The sequence below is a fragment of the Malus sylvestris genome, chromosome 13 (assembly GCF_916048215.2).
Source record: "Malus sylvestris chromosome 13, drMalSylv7.2, whole genome shotgun sequence".
NCBI lineage: Eukaryota > Viridiplantae > Streptophyta > Magnoliopsida > Rosales > Rosaceae > Malus > Malus sylvestris.
In genome coordinates this window covers 42,049,730-42,076,805 of record NC_062272.1, presented here as the reverse complement: position 1 = coordinate 42,076,805, position 27,076 = coordinate 42,049,730, and the positions used below count along the sequence as shown (strand labels likewise).

Sequence of the window (27,076 nt, the reverse complement as noted above, 5' to 3'; positions counted from 1 at the left end):
AAAACAAAACATTACCCATGAAATTCAAAGCCTAGTAGATTGGTAAACCATGAATCAACTCAAAACAAAGTGAGTTGAAATTTATACCTTTGTAGATTCCTCTTTGCATAAGCAAAGGCTAATCACCCAAAGAGAGGGCCTTCATTCCTTGCATCTTAAATCTATGGATTTGGATGGAAGAATAGGTTTCCCCAAGTTCCCAAAATTGAGAACCTCTAAGTCTCCACACCAAGGAGAGATTGGAAAAGGAATGAGTGACCTTGGAGTAGTGGGATTGCTAGATCCACCCTCCAAGGGGACCGGCCTCCTAGAGAGAAAAGGAGAGACAAGTTCTCACCAATTTTCTCTAAAAGAAACCCTTAATAAATTTTAGGCTATAAAGTTCTTTATATAGTCACTTCAAATACGTGACCTAAAGAACCAAAAGGCCATTCTCTCTAACATGGCCGGCCATAAGGGTTTTATTGGGCTTTTGGGCCTTTGTGAATTAAGTTGTCATACAACTTAAGTCAATGGGCTTGACGTTCGAAGCCCATTGGGCCTTGAGGCCCAAAACTAACCCGTGGTCTTTTAACGAACTTTATTCGTTTGATTAATTAACATATTAATTAATCCTTGCCATAAATAATTAAACCATTTAATTATTCTTACTCATCTCCATTGTTTCTTCAATCTCCACCTTACACGGTGTACGATCCATTAGGTTCCTTTTAGCGAGGCAGTGGGCGATTAAAACTCTTTCAAATCGATTGTGAATTGAAACTTACTTTCAATTCTCCCTTTAGTGATTATACACGTTTAGGGCTTCCACAAACCATGAGTGACACCTAGCAGCATATCATGGTTACCCAAGCTAATCAGAAGAGGTGGAGAACCTATTCAGTTTAGGATTACAAATGCAATACGGTCTTTCTCTAATACAATACTCTTGACCACATTGTTTGGTTTGATAGTTTATTCATGTCTACTATCCAATGTGATTCGTGTGCTTATATGATTACCTTGAATGTGATTTGGAACGCCTTCCTAAATCTCATTCATACTTTGGCCAAAGATTCTTAATCATATCATAGAGTATTCTCCCTCAAATGGTTTGAAGGTTAGAGATCCCTTGTTGCGCATTCACTTGCCTCCATGGCTAAGTAGCTTAACCCCAACGATGCCGTGGACACCCGCGGATGGGGTGACTTTGAGATAATCAAAGATCAAGGACTTAACCACAAGACAGCTGTGATGCCTCAGGTCAAATGACTACTTTGCATTATCCCAACCATGAGTTCTCATGTGACATGAATATGAGAACTCTTCGTTGATCGTGTTCAGTGAACTCATTCTCTATTGAGCACCTACGTACTTGTCTTGATGTCACACACACCAATGACTCGAGACTAGTCACTCTCCCTGAGAGAAGACACAGCACATACTGATCTTAACGGACTGTCAATGCCCAATTGGCAATCCTATGATCAGGAACGTTTAGGATGTGTCTACGAAAGAATGGTCTCATGAATCTAACTTCTTTAGATCGTATTCTCCCAATTACATATTCCTTGGACTTATCGTTTAAGCATAAAACATTTATATGAGACGGCTTAAAACAATAATCTATGCCCTTGATATTAAACTAGATTAGTTTAACATGTGAAATGTCCGTAAAGTATCATCATATGATTGGTTTTAGGGCACATTTCCAACAAAAGATGGTTTCCTCAAAGTCAACCAATCTCTTTGATTGTAGTTACCTTAAGCTACCAATTAGCTATAAAGGTTTCATTATTTCGGGTCAAATGGTACTTTACCATTTCCTTGAGTATATGTCATATATACACTCAATGTAGTCATAAGGATTCTCATTCTTATTTCTTTCGAATTAAGAGGTGTAACTCTATGACATAGTCATAAAGTTCAAACCATTCAACTGAGACAGTTTATAAATCCTTCTCGACTACCTTGGAGCTTGTGGTATTGGAACTAGGTTGTTATATTTGTTGATTATCATCTTGTCTCTTAAAGAACCCATTCTTTGAGTTCTATCTCTCATTCATTGCTCTATCTTAGCCAAATCATATTGTAGGATTACAATGAACTACCCAACAAAACAACATTTGTTAATTGGTTTATAGAAGTGATATCCAAAAGTTAATTTAAGGATATTCACAAGATAATTCTCAAACAAATATTGCTTATTAGCACACAATCCCTAATCTTAACATGATTAAGATTTGTCTTTCTTTCCAACTACATCCTATGGAGTCATGGAAATTTTGGAAGATCTTCTAATTGACAATCATATTGTCTTAGAAGTATATATATATATCCTATATATGGGTAATTGATAACATCCAACGAACTAAATCTTATTCGAGTTCGTTCTTTTTCTCAATGGAGAAATCCATTATCTTATGATGCTTCTTTCCTTGATATCTTTCAAGAAAACTGTTCTAAAGTGTTACCTTTTCTTGGATCAAATCTAAGGAGGTAAATACTTTAGACGTCTTACTCATCAACTTACATTTCTTGAATTCTTTGAAACCTTTTGCAAAGTATTCGGACTTGTGTTTATTCAAAATAAACTATAGTCCAACCGAGAGTGATCTTCGGTGAATGTCATACAACATGAGTAGTATTATGTTTGTGGACAAGTGCCACTAACATCTAAGTGAATTAACCTCAACAACTTTGTGATTCTTTCTTCTTTCAAAAAGAATAAAGATTCGAACATTTCGCCTCTATACAATTTTAACAAGAAGGCATTGGATCCGGATCTAATGATCCAAAGTATCCATCTATGACCAACTCGTAATTTATGTTTTAGAGGTATCACAACTCAGTTGGGATTAGTCACTACCTTGCAATCTTTTGGGTTTTAAGCATCATTATATTCTAAACAGTTAACACTACCATATCATCTCTACTATAGAGATAATTAATTAGATTACAATAATCTAATCATTCATTAATAAAGAACAATGTTTTGTCAAACAAAACATTTATCCATTTAACATACGGAATTAAGTTCCTTTATTCAATTGGAATGTAAAGACAATCTTTGTTTTTCCATTTTCTTTGGTAGTTCATATGAGAAAGTAAGTACTATCTGCTTTCGCAGAGATCTACATTTAATTCACGTTCCGAATGTGAAGTACTTTCTCTTCTCTCATTAATCTTCTACTTCTTATTAGCCACACTTTTACAACGATTGTAAAACATAGTTACTAATATGAAATCAAGCATTCAAGTAGAAGAACCAACTGTTTTGAACTTTTCAAGAACAATTTACAACACCTTCCAAAGGTGTGTTCTTGACACTTGCAAGACATTTCTTGCAAATACCCCTTCCAATGTCCATCCTTTCATAAAGAAAGTTTGTTCCCTTGGAGTTTATTTCGCTTTCTTCATTTGACTTCTCCTTTTGACTACAATAGTCATGGTCCCTAAACTCCCACTATCTCTCTTGAAACTTATTTCAATTGTGTTATACACATCAAACGATTTGGAGAGCGTGTGGTTATTATTCACTATATAGTTTACAATAAACTTAGTGAACCATTTGTATAGGGACACAAAGGCGAAGTCCTTGCCTAGTTTCCGTCTCTAGAAGTGGTTTTAACACTTCAACACATAATGATTCAAAATCATCATAAGTCCATGTTGATGGACTATTTTTGTCAACCAACCATTATGTTCTAAACATAATTACAAACTTTCAAGAGTTGTTCAAGGCAACTCTCATTTCTTCATACAACAATTTGTAAGTGAAGAATTATGGCACATAAAGTGTCCATGCTTTTGTGCTTTCTTCTTAAGTTGCTTGTTCATGTAACAAAGAAACAAGCACTAATGTTTGCGTTAGTTAAGGGTTGTTCAAAGCAACTCTTATTTCTTCATACAACAATTTGTAATTGAAGAATTATGACATTAAAAGTGTTGTCCTCTTTATGATAGATTTATCTAACATGTTCTTCCAATGATACATTATCAATAGGAAGATTGTGAGGATTAGACTACTCAGGTACATATACAATTCATTTAAGACAATCTTTGGGATTGTGGTACCAAGTCCGGAAACTAAAGCATTTGGCTTTTCTTTGTCAAGTTTTGGATAGCGTTTGCAAATATATTGGTAAACAAATACATAACGAATATAAATTGATTGATTTTAAGCCATTTGATTCGGGTCTTTAAATCAAATAGCACCACCCACTATTTTTGGCAAATTTCATATCCCTCATTGGAGTTCGAGAGTTTTGGAAGAAACTCTTAGTAGGGTATGGGAGGCTCACTATTACCAAGCCCACCTCAGAAGAATATCATATTGGCTAGCAACAATAATGATGTGAGGATAACACTTTAGCCATTTACAACTTTTGTAATTACCCATCTAATTTGGCCTCTATAAAATGATGCCTCAGAAGAATATCATATTGGCACCATTGCACTTAGTTAAGTCATTCCCACCATGCTAGTTCAAGTAGGGGTTCAAGAATGGCCTCAGAAGAATATCATATTGACCATACTCGTTGCCTACCTTCACTTCATCATATGTTTATAGGCTTCTCCTGAATGTAAGCACATACTTTGCATACCCCAGAACTGGACGAATACGGTGTATGAGTCACAAACGATTGAAGCCCACCATGGTAGAAGGCCTACGAAGAGATGTTCAAAGCATCTCTCGCTTATCAACTTAATAATGGTTTGGTTGAGGGTTTTAGGTCTCATCACATATAAACATACATTTTAATCTTATTAAAACAATTTGGTCCTATTACAACTATTGGTCCAATTGATTGTTTTTAGTTGTATATAATACTCCCACTATGCTTATAAAACGGTTTTTAAAGCAAGAGTATATGATACTACTAACATAAGGTTTGCATTCATTGATGGACTATATAGTTGCCTTAGGGCCTTAGGATGACTATGAACCTTTGATTAGATCCAACACGAGCCTAGTGTGGAATCTCGGTCTAGGGATGGTAATTGATTTTAGTTACGCGTTTAATCATATTAAGGCGTGTTCTTCCTATTGGGCGTTGGACCCAACTACTCCAATTTCATGCATATCAAATAAAACAAGAAAATGAGTACTTCAAAGTAAAGAAGAGCTTATGCTCTTTTACAACATTTGATCAAAACAAACTACTTTAAAGTAAAGAAGAGCTTATGCTCTTTTACAACATTTGATCATATCAAATTACAACCAAAATCTAATCTACACATTCCCATGGTTCAAACAAATTTGAGACGGCCTTTCACATAGCTCAATTATAATAGGCTTAGGTTCATAGTCACCCTTTAATTAATTAACGCTTTAACTAATTAAACTTGAATGCAACATTTTCATTTGGTTTTTGTATCCATAAAATTGATTTAAATGGAGCTAAATGAAATGAAAATCCAATTCTCATTTAAAGAGACAAAACCATTTTGTTCTCAACCTAATTTGGGCCAAAATGCAATAACCTCAACCTTTTGGGCTATGTTGCAAAACTAAAACTTTTGAGCTCATTTTGTAAAAACACAAAAGTCCATTACTTCATGTAATTACAACTAGAACCCAAAAATGTCAACAAATTGAAAAACTTCATTAAAGGAACAAAACAATTTGTCCTATAATGATTTTGGGCCTTTACGTAAATACGTAAACTTTTGGGGCAAATTACAAAATACACAAAAGTACCAAAACTTTAGGTAATTGCATAAAAGCCCCAAAAACACCCCACTTGTAGGGTGGCCGATTTTTTGGAGTAATGAAGCCATCAAAATTTTGAAAATTTTTCAACTAAGTCATAAAGCCATGCAAGTGGAAATAGGTTGGTGTGAATAAAGTCATGCAAGTGGTGTGTGTGTAAGAGAAGTACTTCTTACACACCCATCACCATTTCTATCACCTTTCAAAAATTTCAATAAATGTTTTGATGATAGATAAGTCACACCCACCAACACAAAACAAAGACTTTATGAAATAAATCAAAACTTTGAATCAAAACATCAAACTTTTTGTTCTTGGCAAGAACATCAAGAATAAATGAAGAACATCCATGAAAACCCATAAGAGTATCATGAACATTTTCAAGCAATAAAACTCAAATTTTCACTACTCAAAATGGGGTTAACATCCTAGGGTACTTAGGGGTTCCAAAAGTCACCTTAAAACACTTTTAATAAGACAAACATGAACCCAAAAAATCACCCTTTGGATTTGGCCGAAAATCCCCAAAACCATGGCACCAAATTTTAGCTCCAAAATTCATGCTCATATGAACTACATCTACAACATTTGAGATGGCAAATTTTCTAACAAAATTTACATTCACAGAAACAAGAATAAAGCTTGTAACATATTACAACATTTAAATCAAAACTATGAACTACAAAACCCAAAAGGATTCACCAACTACTAGACCTAGGCTCTGATACCACTTGAAGGAAATTTTGTGAAAAACATGTTCATTTAAGCAACATCTATAGCATGCAATTAACAATTAAAAGGCGGAATCATGCTTGTATGCACTTAAAAACAAAACATTAACCATGAAATTCAAAGCCTAGTAGATTGGTGAACCAAGACTCAACTCAAATCAAAGTGAGTTGAGAAATTTATACCTTTGTAGATTCCTCTTTGCATAAGCAAAGGCTAATCACCCAAGGAGAGGGCCTTCATTCCTTGCTTCTTAGATCCATGGATTTGGATGGAAGAATATGTTTCTCCAAGTTCTCAAAATAGAGAACCTCTAAGTCTCCACACCAAGGAAGGATTGATGAAGAAATGAGTGACCTAGAGGAAGTGAGATTGCTAGCTAAATTCCTCTAGGGTGGCCGGCCTCTTTAGAGAGAAAAGAGAGCTTGTGTTCTCATCTTTTCTCCAAAAGAAACCCCAAATGAATTTTGGCTATAAAGTCATATTTATACCTACATTCATTTGAGTGGCAAACTTGTAATTAAGTCCAAAACCCACTCCTTTAACTAAATGGCCGGCCATAGGGTTTCATTGGGCTTTTAAGGCCTTTGTGAATTATTTGTCATTAAGTTGTCATACAACTTAAGTCAATGGGCTTGACGTTCGAAGCCCATTGGGCCTTGAGGCCCAAAACTAACCCGTGGTCTTTTAACGAACTTGATTCGTTTGATTAATTAACATATTAATTAATCCTTGCCATAAATAATTAAACCATTTAATTATTCTTACTCATCTCCATTGTTTCTTCAATCTTTGCCTTACACGGTGTATGATCCATTAGGTTCCTTTTAGCGAGGCAATGGGCGATTAGAACACTTTCAAATCGATTGTGAATTGAAACTTACTTTCAATTCTCCCTTTAGTGATTATACACGTTTAGGGCTTCCACAAACCATGAGTGACACCTAGCAGTTTGTCATGGTTACCCAAGCTAATCAGAAGAGGTGGAGAACCTATTCAGTTTAGGATTACAATGCAATACGGTCTTTCTCTAATGCAATACTCTTGACCACATTGTTTGGATTGATAGTTTATTCATGTCTACTATCAAATGTGATTCATTTACTTATATGATTACCTTGAATGTGATTTGGAACAACTTCCTAAATCTCATTCATACTCTGGCCAGAGATTCTTAATCATATCATAGAGTATTCTCCCTCAAACAGTTTGAAGGTTAGAGATCCCTTGTTACGCATTCACTTGCCTCCATGGCTAAGTGGCTTAACCCCAACTATGTCGTGGACACCCTCCTGATGGAGTGACTTTGACATAATCAAAGATCAAGGACTTAACCACAAGACAACTATGATGCCTCAGGTCAAAGGACTACTTTGCATTATCCCAACAATGAGTTCTCATGTGACATGAGTATGAGAACTCCTCGTTGATCGTGTTTAGTGGACTCATTCGCTATTGAGCACCTACATGCTTGTCTTGGTGTCAATCACGCCAATGACTCGAGACTAGTCACTCTCACTAAGAGAAGACATAGCATGTACTGATCTTAACGGACTGTCAATGTCCAATTGGCAATCCTATGATAAGGAACGTTTAGGATATGTATACGAAAGAGAATGGTCTCATTAATCTAACTTGTTTAAATTACATTCTCCTAATTACATATTCCTTGGACTTATCGTTTAAGCATATAACACTTATATGAAACGGCTTAAAACAATAATCTTTGCCCTTGATATTAAACTAGATTAGTTTAACATGTGAAATGTTCGTAAAGTATCATCATATGATTGGTTTTAGGGCATATTTCCAGCATGAAGTTCGATCTGTGAGGTTTGATGATGGTGTATGGTTGTTGTAGAGAGGGTAGACATGGCGTGAAAGAGGAGAGAAAGAGAAGATGTGAGAGAGAGAGAGAGAGAGAGAAAGAGAGAGAAATGTTTTATAATTGGACAAAAGAGAGAGAGAGAAGTTGTCTGATTGGGTGAGAGAAATGAAGGGAGTGACTAATTGGTGGTGAGATAGGGTTATTGGACCCCTTTTTTAAAGGGAGAAAATGATAAGATTTTCTTTATAATTCAAGGTACACGAAATCTGTCTCCTTATCAAAAATAGTATTTCATACACTAAATAAGTAGCACACATGTACAATTCTATGCGTTGCTAACGCACTTTAACTAAACGTAACTTCTTCGTTATAAATCCAATTCGGGCCTAACTTGCGCTCACGCATTTGTAACAACGAGTACTATTTAGTTATGATAATGAGAAAAATAAATTAAAAGCCGAATAACTATGTCCACGTCAGGTTCCACTTTGCCAGTAAGGGCATAAACGTCATTTTATATACTTGGGAAGGAATTTACATGAAAAATTAGGGATGGGTCGGCACATGTGTCACATTAGCACACAATATAATTTTTGACAGAATTGTGACGGAAAGATCATATTGTTGAGACACCTGTTTTTAGGATTACAATATTTAATTTTCAATTTCAAGAACTATCTTGATGGTCTAGGTGAATTTGAGAGACCATATCAGCATATAACATAATTTTTAATATAATTGTGATTTGCGACACTTATTTTCAGAAATTATCAATTATTAATTTTAGAGACTGTTTTAAAGGTGTGGTTGAATTTTTAAGAACCATTTTCGATGTAAGCCCTAAAATAAATGAACAACTAAACGTTCCCAACCGTCATCCACTTTCCTCCCTAATGTGTGAAGAGTGAAGAAGCTCTTTATCCACCAACTAGTTTTGATGTTCGTGTTTGAATTCTTCAATTTTTGCTTTGAGGAGCTGGAAAATGTGGGCTTACTATGTTAATCATGTCCTCCTCCGCCGTCTTGTGCAAAAGCTTGATCTTTGTTAACCCCAAGCTCAGTCTGCTCAGCCGCAACTCCATTTTCCACGGAAATTTGTCGACGCCACTGCCTCTGGTGGTTGATACAAGGCGGCGGAGGTCTGCCGCTGCAGAGCACATTCCAAATGCTTCTGGAAAAAGGAAAAGGAAAAGGACTTGGTGGCAAACATTCTTTTTCGACGACGATGGGAATTGGCTTGGTTTGAAGGAGGACGACATGCTGGCGGCGGAGGAGGAGCAGGAAGAGGAGTTAGATGGTTCCTCCCCAGCTGCCGCCAACAGCAGATGCGAAGAAGCTGAGAAATTTGATGCGTGGAAGACGAGGGCAGAAGCAATCGTGGAGTTGAGGGAAGCACAGCAGGATATGACCAACGAGGAGAACCGCATGTGGGAGGATTGGATTTCGGATTCTAATTCTAACTCTAATTCTTCTACTTCCTCCTGGGAAGCATCTGTGCAGTCAGATCCTGCTCAAGAAAGGGGATTGATTTACTCTCTCAGCGATTTTGTCCTCGGAAAGGAAGAAGATGAGGAGGATGACATGCTCTATGAAGACCGCGTTTTTCGCTACGCCTCACTCAATTCGGTAACTACAACTAGTACAACAACAATATGCATTTTACTTGCCAACTATTATTCGCACTCCAAAAATCTAATTATGCACTTGTCACTCATGCTGTTAACTGTTCAGTCGCATTACTAATTCCGGTGGAAACTAAAGGTTAAACACTATTAGTTGATCGTAAGTGCGCAATATGTATAAACAGAGTATAAAGAATGAAAGAGAAACAATCTAAACATTAAACATTCCTAACTTTAATAGAGGAGCTATCAAAACAATTGCAGTATTCAACTTTATATATTGCATTGGTGTTTCTGCCTTGGAACATTTTTACAACAGGCAACAAAATTATGAGATCAAATGGTTTTAGTGTAATTTTCTGTAAGCCCGCTTTTTTTCCTATAGCAATATTAGTCTTGTGCTATTACATGTTGCGATCTTCTTTTTATTGTTAAAGGACTGATTGTCCTAAGCCAAATTCATCCTTTTTTACAGGCTAAATTTTTGGCAGTATTAATTATCATACCCTGGGCCTTGGATTTTGTGGTTCACGACTATGTTCTGATGCCTTTCTTAGACAGGTAGCGTTATCTCTTTTGCTTATCGGATATATAAACACACGTGCAATGTTTCCTTGTTTAATTTCCGAGTGAACATGTTTAATACCAATATCCAATCCTGTGTCTTTGGAATTTTTACTCTCCATATATATTGTTATTAACTCCATTTCGTTGCACCATCTAAAGGCAGCATAACTAAATTATTCAACAAACTTCTAAGGCATATTGCCTTAATGTGCTTATCCCTATTGATGCCAGAAAAGAAGACTGCATCAGGAACATATCTTGAAATAAGTGGCTACAATAATTTTCTTCTTTTAAAGAAAGGCATGCGTGCGATTGTGTGTGTACTGTGTAGAATATAGAATTTCACATACTTCTCTAAATGCAGCCTTTCTACTCCTCCTCCACCTCCACCTTCTTAACTAAGAACTTTTCTGTAGGTAGGTTGGTTCTGTTTTACAAGTTTCTTATTTCAGTAGTTATGTCAAAAAACTTAGTTTTGAACCACTATTGTTAGGTTGTTGGTTATACATTTATACATATTTGTGTGTGTGTTATTTATGCATGCTTGTATAAACTAAAGGAAAAAGATTGTAAGTTCAGCATATTTTTTGTTGCATTGGACCTGGTATTAACTTCATTTTTAACCATTACTTTTACCTCTAAAATTATGAACTAATGGAGCACCCACTTGCTTGCGAACAGATATGTGAAGACCGTACCACTTGCAGCACAGTTGCTTGACGTCAGAAGAAATCAAAAGCTTCAAATGGTTGAGGAATTAAAAATGGAGGGAGCAAGATTTCATCTTGAGATGGAAATTGGAAAATCTCCACCGCTTTCTGATGATGAGGTTTGGTGGGAGTTGCGGCATAAAGCGTAAGATTCCCGCTCTTTAGTACTCCTCTAGAAAGAGCCTCCATAACATTACCGTTGTAGTCTTTTAGTCTTTATCCAAGTTTAAATTAGGTTCACAAAGTCACAATTGAGATGAGGGGGTAGATTAGAATGGAGTTTTCTATAAAAGGGCTAAAAGTAGCCACACATGCCAAGACTTGAGCAGTATAGTTTGTGGCTTGTGACTCTAGAACATATCACCATATAAACAGTCAAACATGTAGAAATTATTAGTTTGATCTTTACATCAATGACTAGTTCCATTGTGTAAACCTCCATAAATTATAGCTTTATTCAGGATGCTAAAAGCCTTTAAATCAGGTAAAAAGTTAAAAGTGAAGATTTGACCCAGAACAGTTATAATCTATCTTAAGTAATAAAAGAGTAGTTGGGATTCTACATGAGTACTAGTATAGTCGAACCATTGTCCTTCAGAGAAACTGCACCTGCCCTAATACCGGGGTTGACAACAAGGTACAAGGTAAAGGGAGGCGATGCATTAACATATAGAAGAAATGTACAGAGTATGACCAAAACTGGTGGGTTTAGAAGTTCAAAGTAGAGGGCTGGGAAATGTATGGATGTATGCTTCAACAACAACAACAACAAAGCCTTTTCCCATTAAGTGGGGTCGGCTATATGAATCCTAGAACGCCATTGCGCTCGGTTTTGTGTCATGTCCTCTGGTAGATCCAAGTACTCTAAGTCTTTTCTTAGGGTCTCTTCCAAAGTTTTCCTAGGTCTTTCTCTACCCTTTCGGCCCTGAACCTCTGTCCCGTGGTCACATCTTCGAACCGGAGCGTCAGTAGGCCTTCTTTGCACATGTCCAAACCACCGTAACCGATTTTCCCTCCTCTTTCCTTCAATTTCGGCTACTCCTACTTTACCTCGGATATCCTCATTCCTAATCTTATCCTTTCTCGTGTGCCCACACATCCAACGAAGCATCGTCATCTCCACTACACCTACGTGTTGATGTTTCACCGCCCAACATTCTATGCCATACAGCATTGCCGGCCTTATTGCCGTCCTATAAAATTTTCCCTTAAGCTTCAGTGGCCTACGACGGTCACACAACACGCCGGATGCACTCTTCCACTTCATCCATCCAGCTTGTATTCTATGGGTGAGATCTCCATCAAATTCTCCGTTCTTTTGCAAGATAGATCCTATGTAGCGAAAACGGTCGCTCTTTGGTATTTCCTGATCTCCGATCCTCACCCCTAACTCATTTTGGCCTCCGTTTGTACTGAACTTGCACTCCATATATTCTGTCTTTGATCGGCTTAGGCGAGGACCTTTAGATTCCAACACTTCTCTCCAAAGGTTAAGCTTCGCGTTTACCCCAAAGAATATCATCTTAAATATTAAGTTTGTGATCTTCGCTAGATTGCTCCGGTCATTAGTGTGGATAAGTATGTAAATGGATAGAGACAGGAAGCAAACACAAGATGTACGTGGTTCACCCAGATTGGCTACGTCCACGGAGTAAAGGAGTTCTCATTAATTGTGAAGGGTTTACACAGTATATAGGTTCAAGCTCTCCTTTAGCGAGTACAAGTGAATGATTTAGTACAAATGACATTAGGAAATATTGTGGAAGAATGATCTCGTAATCACGAAACTTTTAAGTACCGAAGTGTGGTATCGTCTTCACTTACCTTATCTGTCTCATAGGTAGATGTGACATCTTCTTTGGAAGTACTCTTCCTCCCTCCAAGGGTGGTATCTTTAACTGGTGAGGATGCACAAGGTAATGTATCAATTTCACTTGACGCTTACTTGTAGTTTCAGGCTTGGTCAAGTGCGATACAAACCATGTAGTAGGAGTCCCACAAGTCGCCGAGCTAGGGGATCTGCTGAAAGAGGTGACAGACAAGATAAGCAATCAGAGCTCCAAGCAATCAGTCCCAGATCAGAAGTTTGATTTCGAGTTCCGGCTGATTGTTATCCTTCTCCTTATCTTGCAGGTAGCATGAAGGATAAAGAGAAGAAAAAGAGAAAATGTGATATGAGATACTTTTGCTTTTGAAGAAGTAACTTTCCACAGGCTTATTCTTGAACTGGGCTGGAGGGTTTTCTTGTTTCCGCCAGAGTATAAGGCCGACTGAAGAATTTGAGGGTCAAAACAAGTCCATCAAATCTAAAGTACGTTCGACCCTACTGATATGGGATACTTTTGCTGTTGACAAAGTAGTGGATGTATCGGCACGTGTTCTGTTGCGCTTGTCTCCACATGCTTCCTTGTATCCTTCTCACTTGCCCTATTTGTTTCTCAAGCAGATGTGGTATCTTCTCGGGAAGCATAAGATGTTGAAGATGAGTACTCGAGAGCAATGGGGTTCCAGGCAGCCAGTTCCGGACTGGAAGCTTGATTCCAAGTGCTGACTGATTGCTCTCTTTCTCCTTGTCTTGCAGGTAAGAACAAGGCCAAAGGAAAAGACAGGGAAAAAACATGATATGGGATACTCTTGCTTTTAACCCTGTTGATATGAGATATTCTTGCTCTAGTGTAGCTTGTTTGCAGAGGTATTCTCGGGGGGAAAGAAAACTGAGTATTTCGAGAGGCTTCGTTGGGAGTGTCCTCTCAGATATGAGGAAGGGTTGAGCATTTTTGCAGGTCTGCCTGTCCGTTGAGGATGGAGGTCGACATATATAGGAGTCTCCCTAACAAGGAGTAATACTATTCTTTTACCCTGCTTGGTCATAGCACGGTAGTGGGAGCTGCCAGCTTCACGTGTTTTAACTCTGTCAGAGCACTTTGAAAAAGTGGTCTGTGGTATCTGGAAAGCTGATGTTACGTGTGAAGATTACAGACAAGCTTTATCCAAGGAGATCTGGCTCTCAAAGTTGAGAAAGCGGTGTGAGGATTACAGACAAGCTTTATCTAAGGGGCTCTCGAAGTTGAGAAAGCGGTGCCTCTTCGGTTTTCGAACAAGCAATCCTGTCGGGGATCTGTCTCTCGAGATTCGGAGAACGGTGCCTCTTCGATTTTTGAGAAAGCAATCCTGCTAGGAGTCTGGCTCTCGAGATTCGGAGAGCGGTGTCTCGTCGCTTTTTGAGAAAGGAATCATGTTGGGAGTCTGGCTCTCGAGATTCGGAGGACGGTGCCTCTTCGATCTTGAAGCAAGCAATCTTGTTGGGAGTGTTTTCTCGAATGTGAGTAAAGGTTAGGCCTGTTTGTTAGTCTACCTTGCCACGGAGCACAGAGGTTGACCCACAGGGACTTTCCAATTATCCAGCAATGGTCCTGTTCCTTTACCCTTGTGGGTAATAATATGGTAGCTAGACCTTCAAAATTTATGTGTCTAAACTTTGTTAGTGCTGTTTCTTTGCTATTCTTTTACCCTTCTTGGTCATAGCGATGTAATGGAAGCTGCAAGCTTCACGTGTCTAAACATTGTCAGAGATTTTTGGCAAAGTTATCTGTGGTACCCGTGAGCTGATGTTGCGTGTGGAAAGTGAATGATTGAACAGTAACATTCACGTGCTTTCTACTTCACTAGAAATCTTCGACAGAATGCCCGTAATTTCCGCAAAGTTGAGTGTGCATGTGACAGGTGCTGACAAGGCTGAAAAAGCAGGTGCCTCTTCGATTTCTGAGATCGGCCCTTGTGGTCTCTGAGCAGCCCAGCTTTTGAGAAAGCAAGCGCCTCTTCGATTTCTGCGATCGACCTTCGTGGTCTTTGAGCAGCCCAGCTTTTGAGAAAGCAAACGCCTCTTCGATTCCTGAGATCGGCCCTCGTGGTCTCTGAGCAGCCCAGCTTTTGAGAAAGCAAACGCCTTTTCGATTTCTGAGTAGGCGCCTCTTCGATTTCTGAAGCTCTATCGAGTGCGGATTTTTATAGAGGCTGGTAGTAAGTTCCAAAGCACACTTGAATCTCCACCAGTAGAAGCTCTCTTCTTGCATTTCTAAGATCTTGATTTGTCCGACCTCTTTTCTCTTCAACACCTTTGAAAATGTCTGGCCCCTCCGACCGTCGTTTTGACTTGAACCTTGTTGAAGAGGTAGTCACGCCTTCTCCAGACAACATATGGCGCCCATCCTTCTTATCCCCTACTGGTCCTCTTACCATTGGGGATTCCGTGATGAAGAATGATATGACCACTGCGGTGGTGGCCAGGAACCTTCTCACTCCCAAAGATAACAGACTACTTTCCAAACGGTCTGATGAGTTGGCTGTTAAGGATTCTCTGGCTCTCAGTGTTCAGTGTGCAGGTTCTGTCTAATATGGCCCAACGCCTATTTGCTCGAACCTGCCAAGTTGAATCATTGGCGGCTGAAATGATGAGTCTCAAACAGGAGATTAGAGGGCTCAAGCATGAGAATAAACAGTTGCACCGGCTCGCTCATGACTATGCTACAAACATGAAGAGGAAGCTTGACCAGATGAAGGAATCTGATGGTCAGATTTTACATGATCATCAGAGGTTTGTGGGTTTGTTCCAAAGGCATTTATTGCCTTCGTCTTCTGGGGCTGCACCGCGTAATGAAGCTCCAAATGATCAACTTCCGATGCCTCCTCCTTCTAGGGTGCTGTCCAGTACTGAGGCTCCGAATGATCCCCCTCCGGTGCCTTCTCTTTCTGGGGCTCTGCCGACTGCTGAGACTTCTACTAAGCAACCTTTGTGAAGGCTTCCTCTTGTTTGTTTATTTTGACTCGTGTATATGTACATATTTGTAACTTCTTAGAGATATTAATAAATAAGCTTTGTTTCATTTCAACGTATTGTGTTAAATACACCAAAGCCTTCTTCACTAAGTTCTTTGAATTTTTCTTTTGTTGAAGCTTGTATGTTGAAGCTTTGTGAGTGGAGCATGTAGGTTGAGGTAGTGTTCCCTTAATTTCCCGAGTAGGGAAAACTTCTCGATTGGAGACTTGAAAAATCCAAGTCACTGGGTCGGGTTGGCTATATGAATCTTAGAACGCCATTGTGCTTGATCCTGTGTCATGTCCTCCGTTAGATCCAAGTACTCTAAGTCTTTTCTTAGAGTCTCTTCCAAAGTTTTCCTAGGTCTTTCTGTACCCCTTCGGCCCTGAACCTCTGTCCCGTAGTCGCATATTCTAACCGGGGCGTCAGTAGGCCTTCTTTGCACATGTCCAAACCACCGTAACCGATTTTCTCTCAATTTTCCTTCAATTTCGGCTACTCCTACTTTACCTCGGATATCCTCATTCCTAATCTTATCCTTTCTCGTGTGCCCACACATCCAACGAAGCATCCTCATCTCCGCTACACCCATTTTGTGTATGTGTTGGTGCTTCACCGCCCAACATTCTGTGCCATACAGCATCGCCGGCCTTATTGCCGTCTTATAAAATTTTCCCTTAAGCTTCAGTGGCATACGACGATCACACAACACGCCGGATGCACTCTTCCACTTCATCCATCCAGCTTGTATTCTATGGTTGAGATCTCCATCTAATTCTCCGTTCTTTTGCAAGATAGATCCTAGGTAGCGAAAACGGTCGCTCTTTGGTATTTCCTGATCTCCAATCCTCACCCCTAACTCATTTTGGCCTCCATTTGCACTGAACTTGCACTCTATATATTCTGTCTTTGATCGGCTTAGGCGAAGACCTTTAGATTTCAACACTTCTCTCCAAAGGTTAAGCTTCGCATTTACCCCTTCCTGAGTTTCATCTATCAATACTATATCGTCTGCGAAAAGCATACACCAAGGAATATCATCTTGAATATGCCCTGTTAACTCATCCATTACCAACGCAAAAAGGTAAGGACTTAAGGATGAGCCTTGATGTAATCCTACAGTTATGGGGAAGCTTTCGGTTTGTCTTTCATGAGTTCTTATGGCAGTCTTTGCTCCTTCATACATATCCTTTATAGCTTGGATATATGCTACTCGTACTCCTTTCTTCTCTAAAATCCTCCAAAGAATGTCTCTTGGGACCCTATCATACGCTTTTTCCAAATCTATAAAGACCATGTGTAAATCCTTTTTCCTATCTCTATATCTTTCCATCAATATTCGTAAGAGATAGATTGCCTCCATGGTTGAGCGCCCTGGCATGAACCCGAATTGGTTGTCCGAAACCCGTGTCTCTTGCCTCAATCTATGCTCAATGACTCTCTCCCAGAGCTTCATTGTATGACTCATTAGCTTAATACCCCTATAGTTCATGCAATTTTGTACGTCGCCCTTATTCTTGTAAATAGGCACCAAGGTGCTCTTTCGCCACTCGTTTGACATCTTCTTCGTTTTCAAAATCCTATTGAAAAGGTCAATGAGCCATGCTATACCTGTCTCTCCCAAGGCTTTCCACACTTCAATCGGTATATCGTCTGGGCCCACTGCTTTTCTATGCTTCATCTTCTTCAAAGCTACAACCACTTCTTCCTTCCTGATTCGACGATAAAAGGAGTAGTTTCTATACTCTTCTGAGTTACTCAACTCCCCTAAAGGAGTACTCCTTTCATGTCCTTCATTGAAAAGATTATGAAAATAACCTCTCCATCTGTCTTTGACCGCGTTCTCTGTAGCAAGAACCTTTCCATCCTCATCCTTGATGCACCTCACTTGGTTTAGGTCCCTTGTCTTCTTTTCCCTTGCTCTAGCTAGTTTATAGATATCCAACTCTCCTTATTTGGTATCTAGTCGCTTATACATATCGTCATAAGCCGCTAACTTAGCTTCTTTCACAGCTTTCTTCGCCTCTTGCTTCGCTCTTCTATACCTTTCACCATTTTCATCGGTCCTATCCTTGTATAAGGCTTTACAACATTCCTTCTTAGCCTTCACCTTTGTTTGTACCTCCTCATTCCACCACCAAGATTCCTTTTGGTGTGGAGCAAAGCCCTTTGACTCTCCTAATACCTCTTTTGCTACTTTTCGGATACAGCTAGCCATGGAATCCCACATTTGCCTAGCTTTCCCCTCTCTATCCCACACACACTGGGTGATTACTTGCTCTTTGAAAGTGACTTGTTTTTCTCCTTTTAGATTCCACCATCTAGTCTTTGGGCACTTCCAAGTCTTGTTCTTTTTTCTCACTCTTTTGATATGTACATCCATCACCAACAAGTGATGTTGATTAGCCAAGCTCTCCCCCGGTATAACTTTGCAATCCTTACAAGTTATACGATCCCCTTTCTTCATTAGAAGAAAATCTATTTGTGTTTTTGACGACCCACTCTTGTAGGTGATCACATGTTCTTCTCTCTTCTTAAAGAATGTGTTGGCTAAGAAGAGATCATATGCCATTGCAAAATCCAAGATAGCTTCCCCATCCTCATTTCTCTCCCCAAAACCATGGCCACCATGAAAACCTCCATAGTTGCCTGTCTCCCTGCCCACGTGTCCATTTAAATCTCCTCCTATAAATAACTTCTCCGTCTGAGCAATTCCTTGCACCAAGTCTCCAAGGTCTTCCCAAAATTTCTCATTCGAACTCGTATCCAACCCTACTTGAGGTGCGTACGCACTAATCACATTGATGAGTTCTTGTTATTACAATCTTGATTGCCATGATTCTATCTCCTACCCTCTTGACATCTACAACATCTTGTGTCAAGGTCTTGTCCACAATGATGCCAACACCGTTTCTCGTTCTATTTGTGCCTGAATACCAAAGCTTAAACCCTGAGTTTTCTAGATCCTTTGCCTTAAGACCAACCCACTTAGTTTCTTGTAGGCACATAATATTTATCCTTCTCCTCACCATAACTTCCACTACTTCCATAGATTTTCCCGTTAAGGTTCCTATATTCCACGTTCCTAAACGCATTCGACTCTCTTGAACTCTACCCTTCTGTCCTAGCTTCTTCACCATCCCCCGTCTAATAGGATCAAAGTACTTCTTTTGTGTATCCTGTATAAAGTTGATAGGAGCATATGCTCCCAAACAACTTTGAGTGGAGTTATTCGAAAAGAAGTTTCTATGGCCCCCTTGCTCATTTAACACTGCATCCGGGTGCCGATGGAGATACAGCGACCCTTGCTCACTTATCACTGTGCTCGGGCCACACAGCGCGCTACTTACGGGTGACGTCCTAGCTTTAGTGCGATTTCTTTCTGGATTCATTGTCATAAGGATTCGACGTAACTGTGGAGTGCCGGCTGTCGACTACCTGACGCCCTCCCCCTCCTCCTTTATCCGGGCTTGGGACCGGCAATGTAAGATAAACTTACATAGGCGGAGTTGTATGGATGTATGCTTGCAGGAAAAAAAAAAAGGGGGGGAAAAAAATCTGAACTCTTGTAACACAGAGTGAAAAGACAGAGAAATCACAGCAGGGAGGAAGAAAGAAGGAAAGGAATTTTCAATTAAAATGAATGCAATATCATTGTACAGAGGAGGAAGCCGCTGATATTTATATCAGTACACGGATATAATTAGCCCAGTGATCACAATGTAAGCATAGCATACCTAACTCTAATGAATACAATTAATTTTGTAAATAATCCAAAAACCTTTAAACACATGGCACCTGTCATTAGAAAACAGATTTTGTTTTTAGCTGGACTTATTTCATTAAGGTTCTCTTGTATATGAATGATGGTATGGTGTAAAGTTATAGCTGGACATTTTTCTCAGTACACTGCACACTTGGACTTTTGGATCTACATAACAAAAATAACTCTCATTTCAGAGATCCAAATGCCCTAGTATGCAATGAGAAAAATGTTAGGGTTATAATTGTAAAAGGTCATCAAGTATTCTCACTTTTTACTTATGGCTAATAAATTTACCTATGTCAATGATTTTAAATTTTTAATTATGGTGTAATGTGACTAGAAATGTTGAAACTAAGTATTATTTTTTGAGATAATATTGGAAAATTCCCTTTATGTTCTAATCTTCTTAAACTAGATTTTGGACTTTAGTTTCAATGACGAATATCATCCAAATTACTTTTCTTATGGCTTCAACAGGTTAGAGCTGAGAGATGAATGGAGACTAGAGAATCGTAAAGCATTTGCCAACATATGGTCAGATATGATATTCGGGATCTCATTATTCGTTCTTTTATACAGCAATCAGAGTAAAGTGAGCTACTATTACTTTCTTTCTGTGGTGTACTTTCATGCATGAAAATTTTATCCCATTACGATCATAATAGCGTTGCCTAAAACTGAATGTCCTGGGAATGTTACAGTTAACAACTCCATTTGTCTTGCAGATATGGTAGTATGAGCAGTTATTGCATTGTTAGCTATGAGTGTCAGTTCCTACTACTAGAATGTTTTTTCTTTGCCTTTTTCTCAATTGTTATATGTGCAGTCATTTTTGGTCTGTTTATGATCTATTTGGTTAGGGTGATGAATATGCATCCTCATTGTTTGCAGAATGCGTCAACAAACTTTTGAAGTTGTGATGCCTTTTATCTGCTCAGAATTATAGCTATAAATATCATATGAATACTGACACAAAATAGATCTATTGTATTAGTAGGTCAAGACTATAGAACATTTGATGTCTAGATGGGAGTGGTGACGTAAGGTACAACAAATATTGGATCTAACTAATTGGAATGAAGCAGAGAAATTAATGTTAGGAAAGTAGGAAAGCTATATCACTTTCTATGCAGATTGCAGAGGTGAGCTTTAAGAGTTCCATGCAAATGTAAGCATTCTTGGCCGATGTGACTCTTCTCCCAAGCATTATCTTAACCTTTATGATTAATATTCACAGGATTTTAAGTTCACGTTGGTTCACATAAATTCCAGTCATCATTATTTGTTACTTAGAAGTAATAGAGTACCCCGGCTGATCTTTGGAGACTATGTTGCTTGATTTATCAGTTTGGCAATGAAATTATAGCTTAACTTCATGGAGTACCCATGAAGATATACTATATAGGTGTAGCTACTTTCTTAAGAAGCATATTTGTGTTCTTGGAGATTATTTTGTTTCAGATTTAAACTGCCTGCTAAGAACTCTGCACTAAGTCTTGTTAAATTGATTGTATTTCCGTTTTTTATTCGTCCTCTTCCTTTTGCAGGTAGCATTGCTGAAATTTACTGGTTATAAGATAATAAATAATATTTCAGATACCGGGAAGGCATTTCTAATTATACTTATCACAGATATTTTTTTAGGGTAATGAACTGCTCTTTTGTTTATTACTGTGAATTTCTGTTACTATATTCAGTATACAACACAGTGTTTGTTCAAATTTGCTTACTACTATGGAAAGCTATAAAATTAAAGACACATATATATGGAATTTTCTCTTGCCAGATAGCTTAGTACGTTACATAGCTAGACTGTCAATATGGACTGCTGATTAGGCGGGCTCTTGTGAGAGTGAAGTCCAGATTCAGTCTCATGACATAACTTACCTAGTTATGTGGTAAGAGAATATTACCCCATATATATACACGCATGGGCACACACACACACATTACGTATATTATATTGCATGTCAAGGATGCACAATGTCCCTTAGGTGAATGTCGCCATCTTGTGGTACGATGATTTTATTTCCAATTCTTCAGTTTCATTTCTCTGATTGCTATTACTCATCCTCGTGTGACCAACGTGCTTGCATATCAAACTTTTCTGATTGAGGTACACAACTGCATACCTGCAGGTATCATTCTGAGTCTGGTTGGCAAACGTTGTTAGAAATTTTTGTTGAGCATTATGGGCTTGAGGTTGATCAGTCTGCCATAACCATTTTCATCTGCCTGATTCCAGTTATCATGGATGCATGCGTCAAACTTTGGGTATGTTCTGCTCTTCTACTATGTAGTAATTTCAGTTTCACAAACCACTCGTACATGCTTTATTGCTTGTAGTTTCTTTACAATTTGGTACCATTTGTATTTGTGGTACAGCTGTTTAAATTCCTTCCAAGATTATCCCCGAAGGTGACAAACATATTCCGGGAAATGAAGCGTCACTAGTAAAATTCTTTGTGTGGGTTTTCTCTGGCATTTAAGAGAATTTTGAGAAAGGTAGGTAGCCATGTACCACGAAGATTACATTTCTTTTTGTTTCCTTGGTTTCCCGTAGAGGGAGGTTTATATCATTGCATGAGTGTATAGCGCATTGTAGTTGTTTGGATATCATTCATTCTGAAAAAGCATCCTCTCCGGATCTGGATGATCAATTAATCATGTTCGTTCATCGTACATTGTATGATCATAAATCATTTTAAATTTTAAATTTAAAATTGAATATAAATAGTATCTAACGAAAACTGATTGCACGATATACGATGAACGAACATGATTGATTGATCCTCCGAATCCCTATAAAGAGGACCTAGAGAGGATCCTTTTCCATTCATTCTTACCCATAAATGACAAATGTGGTATAAAAACAGTAAAAGATGTTTATGCGTAGTACTAGTACGTACAATTAAATCTACATTATATATAGTACTAGTACGTAATTAAATCTACATTATATATATATATATATATATATATATATACACATATATATATAATGTACATTAAATCTTCAGTTTGAAATCATTATTATTATTATTCTTGAAAAATGTTCAAATGAATCGAAACATTTTTCAAATCATTTAATTTGAAATTATTCGGTAAACTAAACGTTTAAATGTTTAGATTCAGTCATTGAAAATTAAAAATGAGTGTTATAAGATTTGAAAAGTGTGCGGTGTATGTCGAAAATGTATAGTGTATAAAGAGAATGTGGGGTGTGAGGATATTATGGGAAAATATGTTGAGTGTATTAAGATAATTTTTAATTCAAAAAAGCAAATGTGATGTGTATTAAGTATGTGAAATTTATTGAACAATATGTGAAGTGTTAATATAATATGCTTTTTTTTAAAGGAAAACTAATGAAAATGACTTCAAATCTTTACATTTTAATAAAAAACCACCCGCTAACTTTATTTTAATAATAAGGACAAAAGACTTTTGAAAAAAAAAACTTGACAAACCTACTCGCTCTAGAAGCTGGTGCAGAAGCACGGCCCCAGGAATTGGTCGCTGATAAGCAAGTCGATTCCAAGTAGGTTCGGGAAGTCGTGCCGGCTGCGGTGGTGCAACTAGCTGTCACCGCTGGAGCACCGCGCTTTCACTCCCGAGGAGGACGACACAATTATTCGGGCCCATGCCCGGTTTGGGAACAAGTGGGCCACCATCGCCCGCCTCCTCAACGACCGGACATTTTCTCAATTTGGATAATGGAATGGAGCTCAATGCAAAAGGTTTTGAGCTTTATGGACAGAAGAAGTAGCTAGGCAGTGAAAGCCCTGATCATAAAATCTATGAAGGGTCTGTGGAGGGGGACTGAAGGAAGAAGAGGGGTGGTGGCGTTGTCTTTTATTTTTATTATTTTTTGCTTTTTTTCAAGTTAGGGTGTAGACATCGAAATTTCGGTAAAATAAATGTTGACCAATAGTTACAATTTCAACGCTCATGTATCACATAAATTTTACACGTAGCGTGTGACTAAATGAAAAATCAAAATAAATCGGAAAAGTCATCAAATAGGACACATGTCAACACCTGACAGAAACGATTTATTTCATATGCATATTATATTCAAAATTAGGCATTGGAAAATTCTATAAATAGAAGCCATTTCATTCATTTTAGGGAGGAATTTTCAGATTACACCTTGAAGCTCTGAAGCTCTAAAACTCCGAAGCTCTCAAGCATCCAGGTTCCCGAAGAATCAAGAAAGTCTTCTTCGTTCTTCGTTCTTCGTTCTTTCAAGATCAAGCCCCGACGGCCCTTTGGATCAACAACGTCGACAAATCCACACATCCAATTATTCTTCAAGATCAAACCCAAAAGCCCTTTGAAGGTCCGTTCATCACCGTTCTTCAAGATTAAGCCCAAAAGCCCTTGAAGATCCGTTCATCACTGTTCTTCAAGATCAAGCCCAAAAGCCCCTTGAAGATCCGTTCATCACCGTTATTCAAGATCAAGCCTCAACGGCCCTTGAAGAAATGCTCATCCTCAAGATCAAGCCTCAACAGCCCTTGAAGAAATGCTCATCCTCAAGATCAAGCCTCAATGACCCTTGAAGAAACGCTCATCCTCAAGATCAAACCCCAACGGCTCCTTGAAGATCCGCTCAAATCCACCTTCAAGATCAAGCCCACGCCCCTTAAAGAACGTTCATCCTTAGATCAAGCCCAACGACCCTTTGGATCAATTGCACATCCACAAATCAACACCTTACGGAGATCGATTCAGATGATCAAATTTGAGAGAGATTGTAACCCAAAATTATCAAATACAAATATTATTTTGTGCACGTTGTTCTTGTCTCTTTCGTTTTCAGGAAAATTTCGTGTTCACAAATTTGGCACGCCCAGTGGGACCATCTTTACCTCTCATCTCTTTCTCCGTTCAAGAAATTTAAGCACACTTCCAAAATTAATGGCATCAAGGAAGACTCAAACTGTTCCCGCAACCGGCGTAAAGAACAAGAGTGTCTTCGTCGCAAGTGGTGTCACTTTGGGCATCACGACTCGAAGCAAGACAAGAGCTACTTCTGCCACCTCTTTCACCTCTGTATCAACTCTGCCAAGGGAACAAGAGCACCTAAGGCACGAGCCTATGATCACCTTAGCCTCACTAAGGGCACCAAGGGGGGAAAGCCCAAGGAAATACTCCGAATCCATGCTCTCTGATGCCGATTCAAGCGGCAGTTCAGCCATGCAAGTCATGACCACTGGAGCAACTTCAATCGATGAGCAGCTAGCTCAAATGAATGAAGCAATCGCAAGGCTAACCCGAACTGTGGAAGAAAAAGACTTGCAAATTGCAGCACTAGTCAACCGATTGGAGGCGCAGGATGGCGAGAAACCCGACCCAGAGGATGATCCACTAAAGGGAGAAGCTGGCGGAGAAGAGGACTCAAGGACACAAAAGTTCCTGCAAAGAAAAGAAATATTAAACAAGACTCAAGGACATAAAATTAAGGTAAAATGATAAATGACGGACTAGCTAGAGGGTTCTTCTTCACACATGACACATATGCAACCTAAATTGATTTTCAGTTGTTCTTTCAATAAATTGTGAATCTCAATACTCCAGATTAACCGTGAACAACACTTTTTTAATCTTCAAGTTTTCCTTAAGTTATTGAATTGGACGGAAAAACGCATACAACAATTCAAAACATTCTTCAAAAGTCCCCTACGTGAAAAGCACAATAGCGATACAATCAAAGATCATTAAACTTTGTGAAAACTATAAGCATTGACGAGGCATTCGTAACTATGAAAAGCATGATACTCTTGCCAAGAATTTACTTAACGTGATTGTGACTAGCAACCTTTACTACTTGTGAAAATAAGTTCATAACGATTAGGTGAAATTCACTTATATTCTAGCATCAAATTCATGCATGTAAATTAAGTGTGCACTCTCAACCAACATACACAAATCAGTTTTTATACGAACGGATAAGTAAATTGAAAACACAACTTATGAAATCACAACCGAAGGTAATCAATTCATATTACAAATATATTCATGGTTTCGAATTAACCTCTAGCCAAAATAAATTAGTTACACATTATTAACAAATTAAATTAAACGTAAATCATGAGTTTGAGAAGATAACACCAATAAGAACGGAGTGAAGCCCTCTGCCTCTGTGCTCCTCTTCTTCCCTGTGCTTATTTCTGCACCTAGCAAGTCCCTGACTTGCCCTCCTTTCAATTCCTCGTGTCTTACGCTGCTCTCACGCTGCCAAAGGCAGCGTCCTGTCCGTTCTCTTCTCTTTTATTATTTTATTCCCTCTTTTCCGCACTACTGTTGTCCGTCCCTTTTTCCATCCTCCCACATGCTGCTTCTTCCACGCTGCAAAGGCAGCATTCCCCACTCCCACGTCAGTTCCCTTTATTTCTCTGCTGTCCATGACCTGGTCCTCACCTTGCTGTCTCTGCAGCTCACGTTTTCTGCCTTTGCTATCTTTCTTTCATGATTATGCCGTCTGCCTTCATGCCTTGGATTCTTCTTTGACAATATAGTACAAAACTAATTTGTATCATAAACTCTAAATTAGTAGCAGTTGGGAATTAAGAACAAATTCAAGTAACAAATCCAAAACCAATATTCTTTCTGTCTATTATTTAAAACTCATTTGTGCTATTTTTATTTTCTTTGCATAACAAATTCTATAAACACAAAAATAACGTAAATAGCTCAAAATATAAAGAACTAACTAAGAAAAGACAAGTGAATTTGAAGTAAAAATATATATAAATATGATCCGATCAAATACCCCCATACTTAGCTTTTGCTAGTCCTCGAGCAAAACAAAGAAAACATGAAAAAGTACTAACATGAAAAACATTAGTTTCCCTCTATGTGACCCTCATAGAATTTCATTTAAGAAAACAAATCATCAAGAACCATAGCTAACACCAAACACGTTAATCCAAGTTCATCTTCCTAATTCAAATATTAGCAGTAATCTTTGAATCATCCTTGAAGTGTAGTGTGTGAGATAGCCATGCTAATGCAATTTCAAGTTTTTATTTTTAAAATCATCATATGCAAACTAGCGACCTTCTCACGGGATATGCACTCAATCACACATGTGTTTAGTTTTAATGTGTTTCGCTCAAAGAATCAAATGTGAAATTTCTACCATAAGCTTGCATAAAGATCTCATCTCCACAATCATAATTGCAAAACTTAAATCAAGAGGACTTTTATTGGATGTAATGAGGTTTAAGGATAAGGTTATTGAAATGAAAGAATAGGTAAACACAAGTTCCAAGCTACATTGCAAGCAATTATTTTCTTTAGATTTATAAGAATTCAACCTTTCCAACGATTCTTTT

General features: G+C 38.4%; 2 protein-coding genes across 7 annotated transcripts; both read left to right on the top strand.

Annotated features, from left to right (window-relative positions):
* Positions 1-9,092: 9,092 nt before the first annotated feature.
* Positions 9,093-24,531, top strand: LOC126597739 (chloroplast envelope membrane protein-like). Of its 6 annotated transcripts, none has more exons than XR_007614311.1 (8): positions 9,093-9,878; positions 10,350-10,435; positions 11,123-11,296; positions 20,211-20,325; positions 21,281-21,378; positions 21,872-22,007; positions 22,119-22,238; positions 23,879-24,531. XR_007614311.1 is itself a non-coding variant. In XM_050264551.1 (7 exons), the coding sequence occupies exons 1-7, from the start codon at positions 9,249-9,251 to the stop codon at positions 22,185-22,187; spliced, it is 1,308 nt and encodes a 435-aa protein (XP_050120508.1). In that variant the 5' UTR covers positions 9,093-9,248; the 3' UTR covers positions 22,188-22,628. The 6 variants fall into 6 exon arrangements, 1 of the variants encoding a protein (XP_050120508.1); XR_007614312.1 differs by having other exon boundaries at positions 23,865-24,531; XR_007614315.1 differs by lacking the exon at positions 23,879-24,531 and adding an exon at positions 23,279-23,747.
* LOC126597741 (uncharacterized) lies at positions 24,196-25,364 on the top strand. Its single transcript, XM_050264552.1, has 2 exons — positions 24,196-24,242; positions 24,325-25,364. The coding sequence occupies exons 1-2, from the start codon at positions 24,221-24,223 to the stop codon at positions 25,209-25,211; spliced, it is 909 nt and encodes a 302-aa protein (XP_050120509.1). The 5' UTR covers positions 24,196-24,220; the 3' UTR covers positions 25,212-25,364.
* The last annotated feature ends 1,712 nt before the right edge of the window (positions 25,365-27,076 follow it).

Bases quoted from the DNA above. Each gene is read 5' to 3' on its own strand.
- LOC126597739 (XM_050264551.1), top strand. From the start codon at position 9,249: ATGTTAATCATGTCCTCCTCCGCCGTCTTGTGCAAAAGCTTGATCTTT. The intron at 10,436-11,122 runs GTAGCGTTATCT...GCTTGCGAACAG, and splicing joins CTGATGCCTTTCTTAGACAG to ATATGTGAAGACCGTACCAC. The intron at 22,008-22,118 runs GTATGTTCTGCT...TTTGTGGTACAG, and splicing joins ATGCATGCGTCAAACTTTGG to CTGTTTAAATTCCTTCCAAG.
- LOC126597741 (XM_050264552.1), top strand. From the start codon at position 24,221: ATGCTCATCCTCAAGATCAAGC. The intron at 24,243-24,324 runs CTCAACAGCCCT...TCAAGATCAAAC, and splicing joins GCTCATCCTCAAGATCAAGC to CCCAACGGCTCCTTGAAGAT.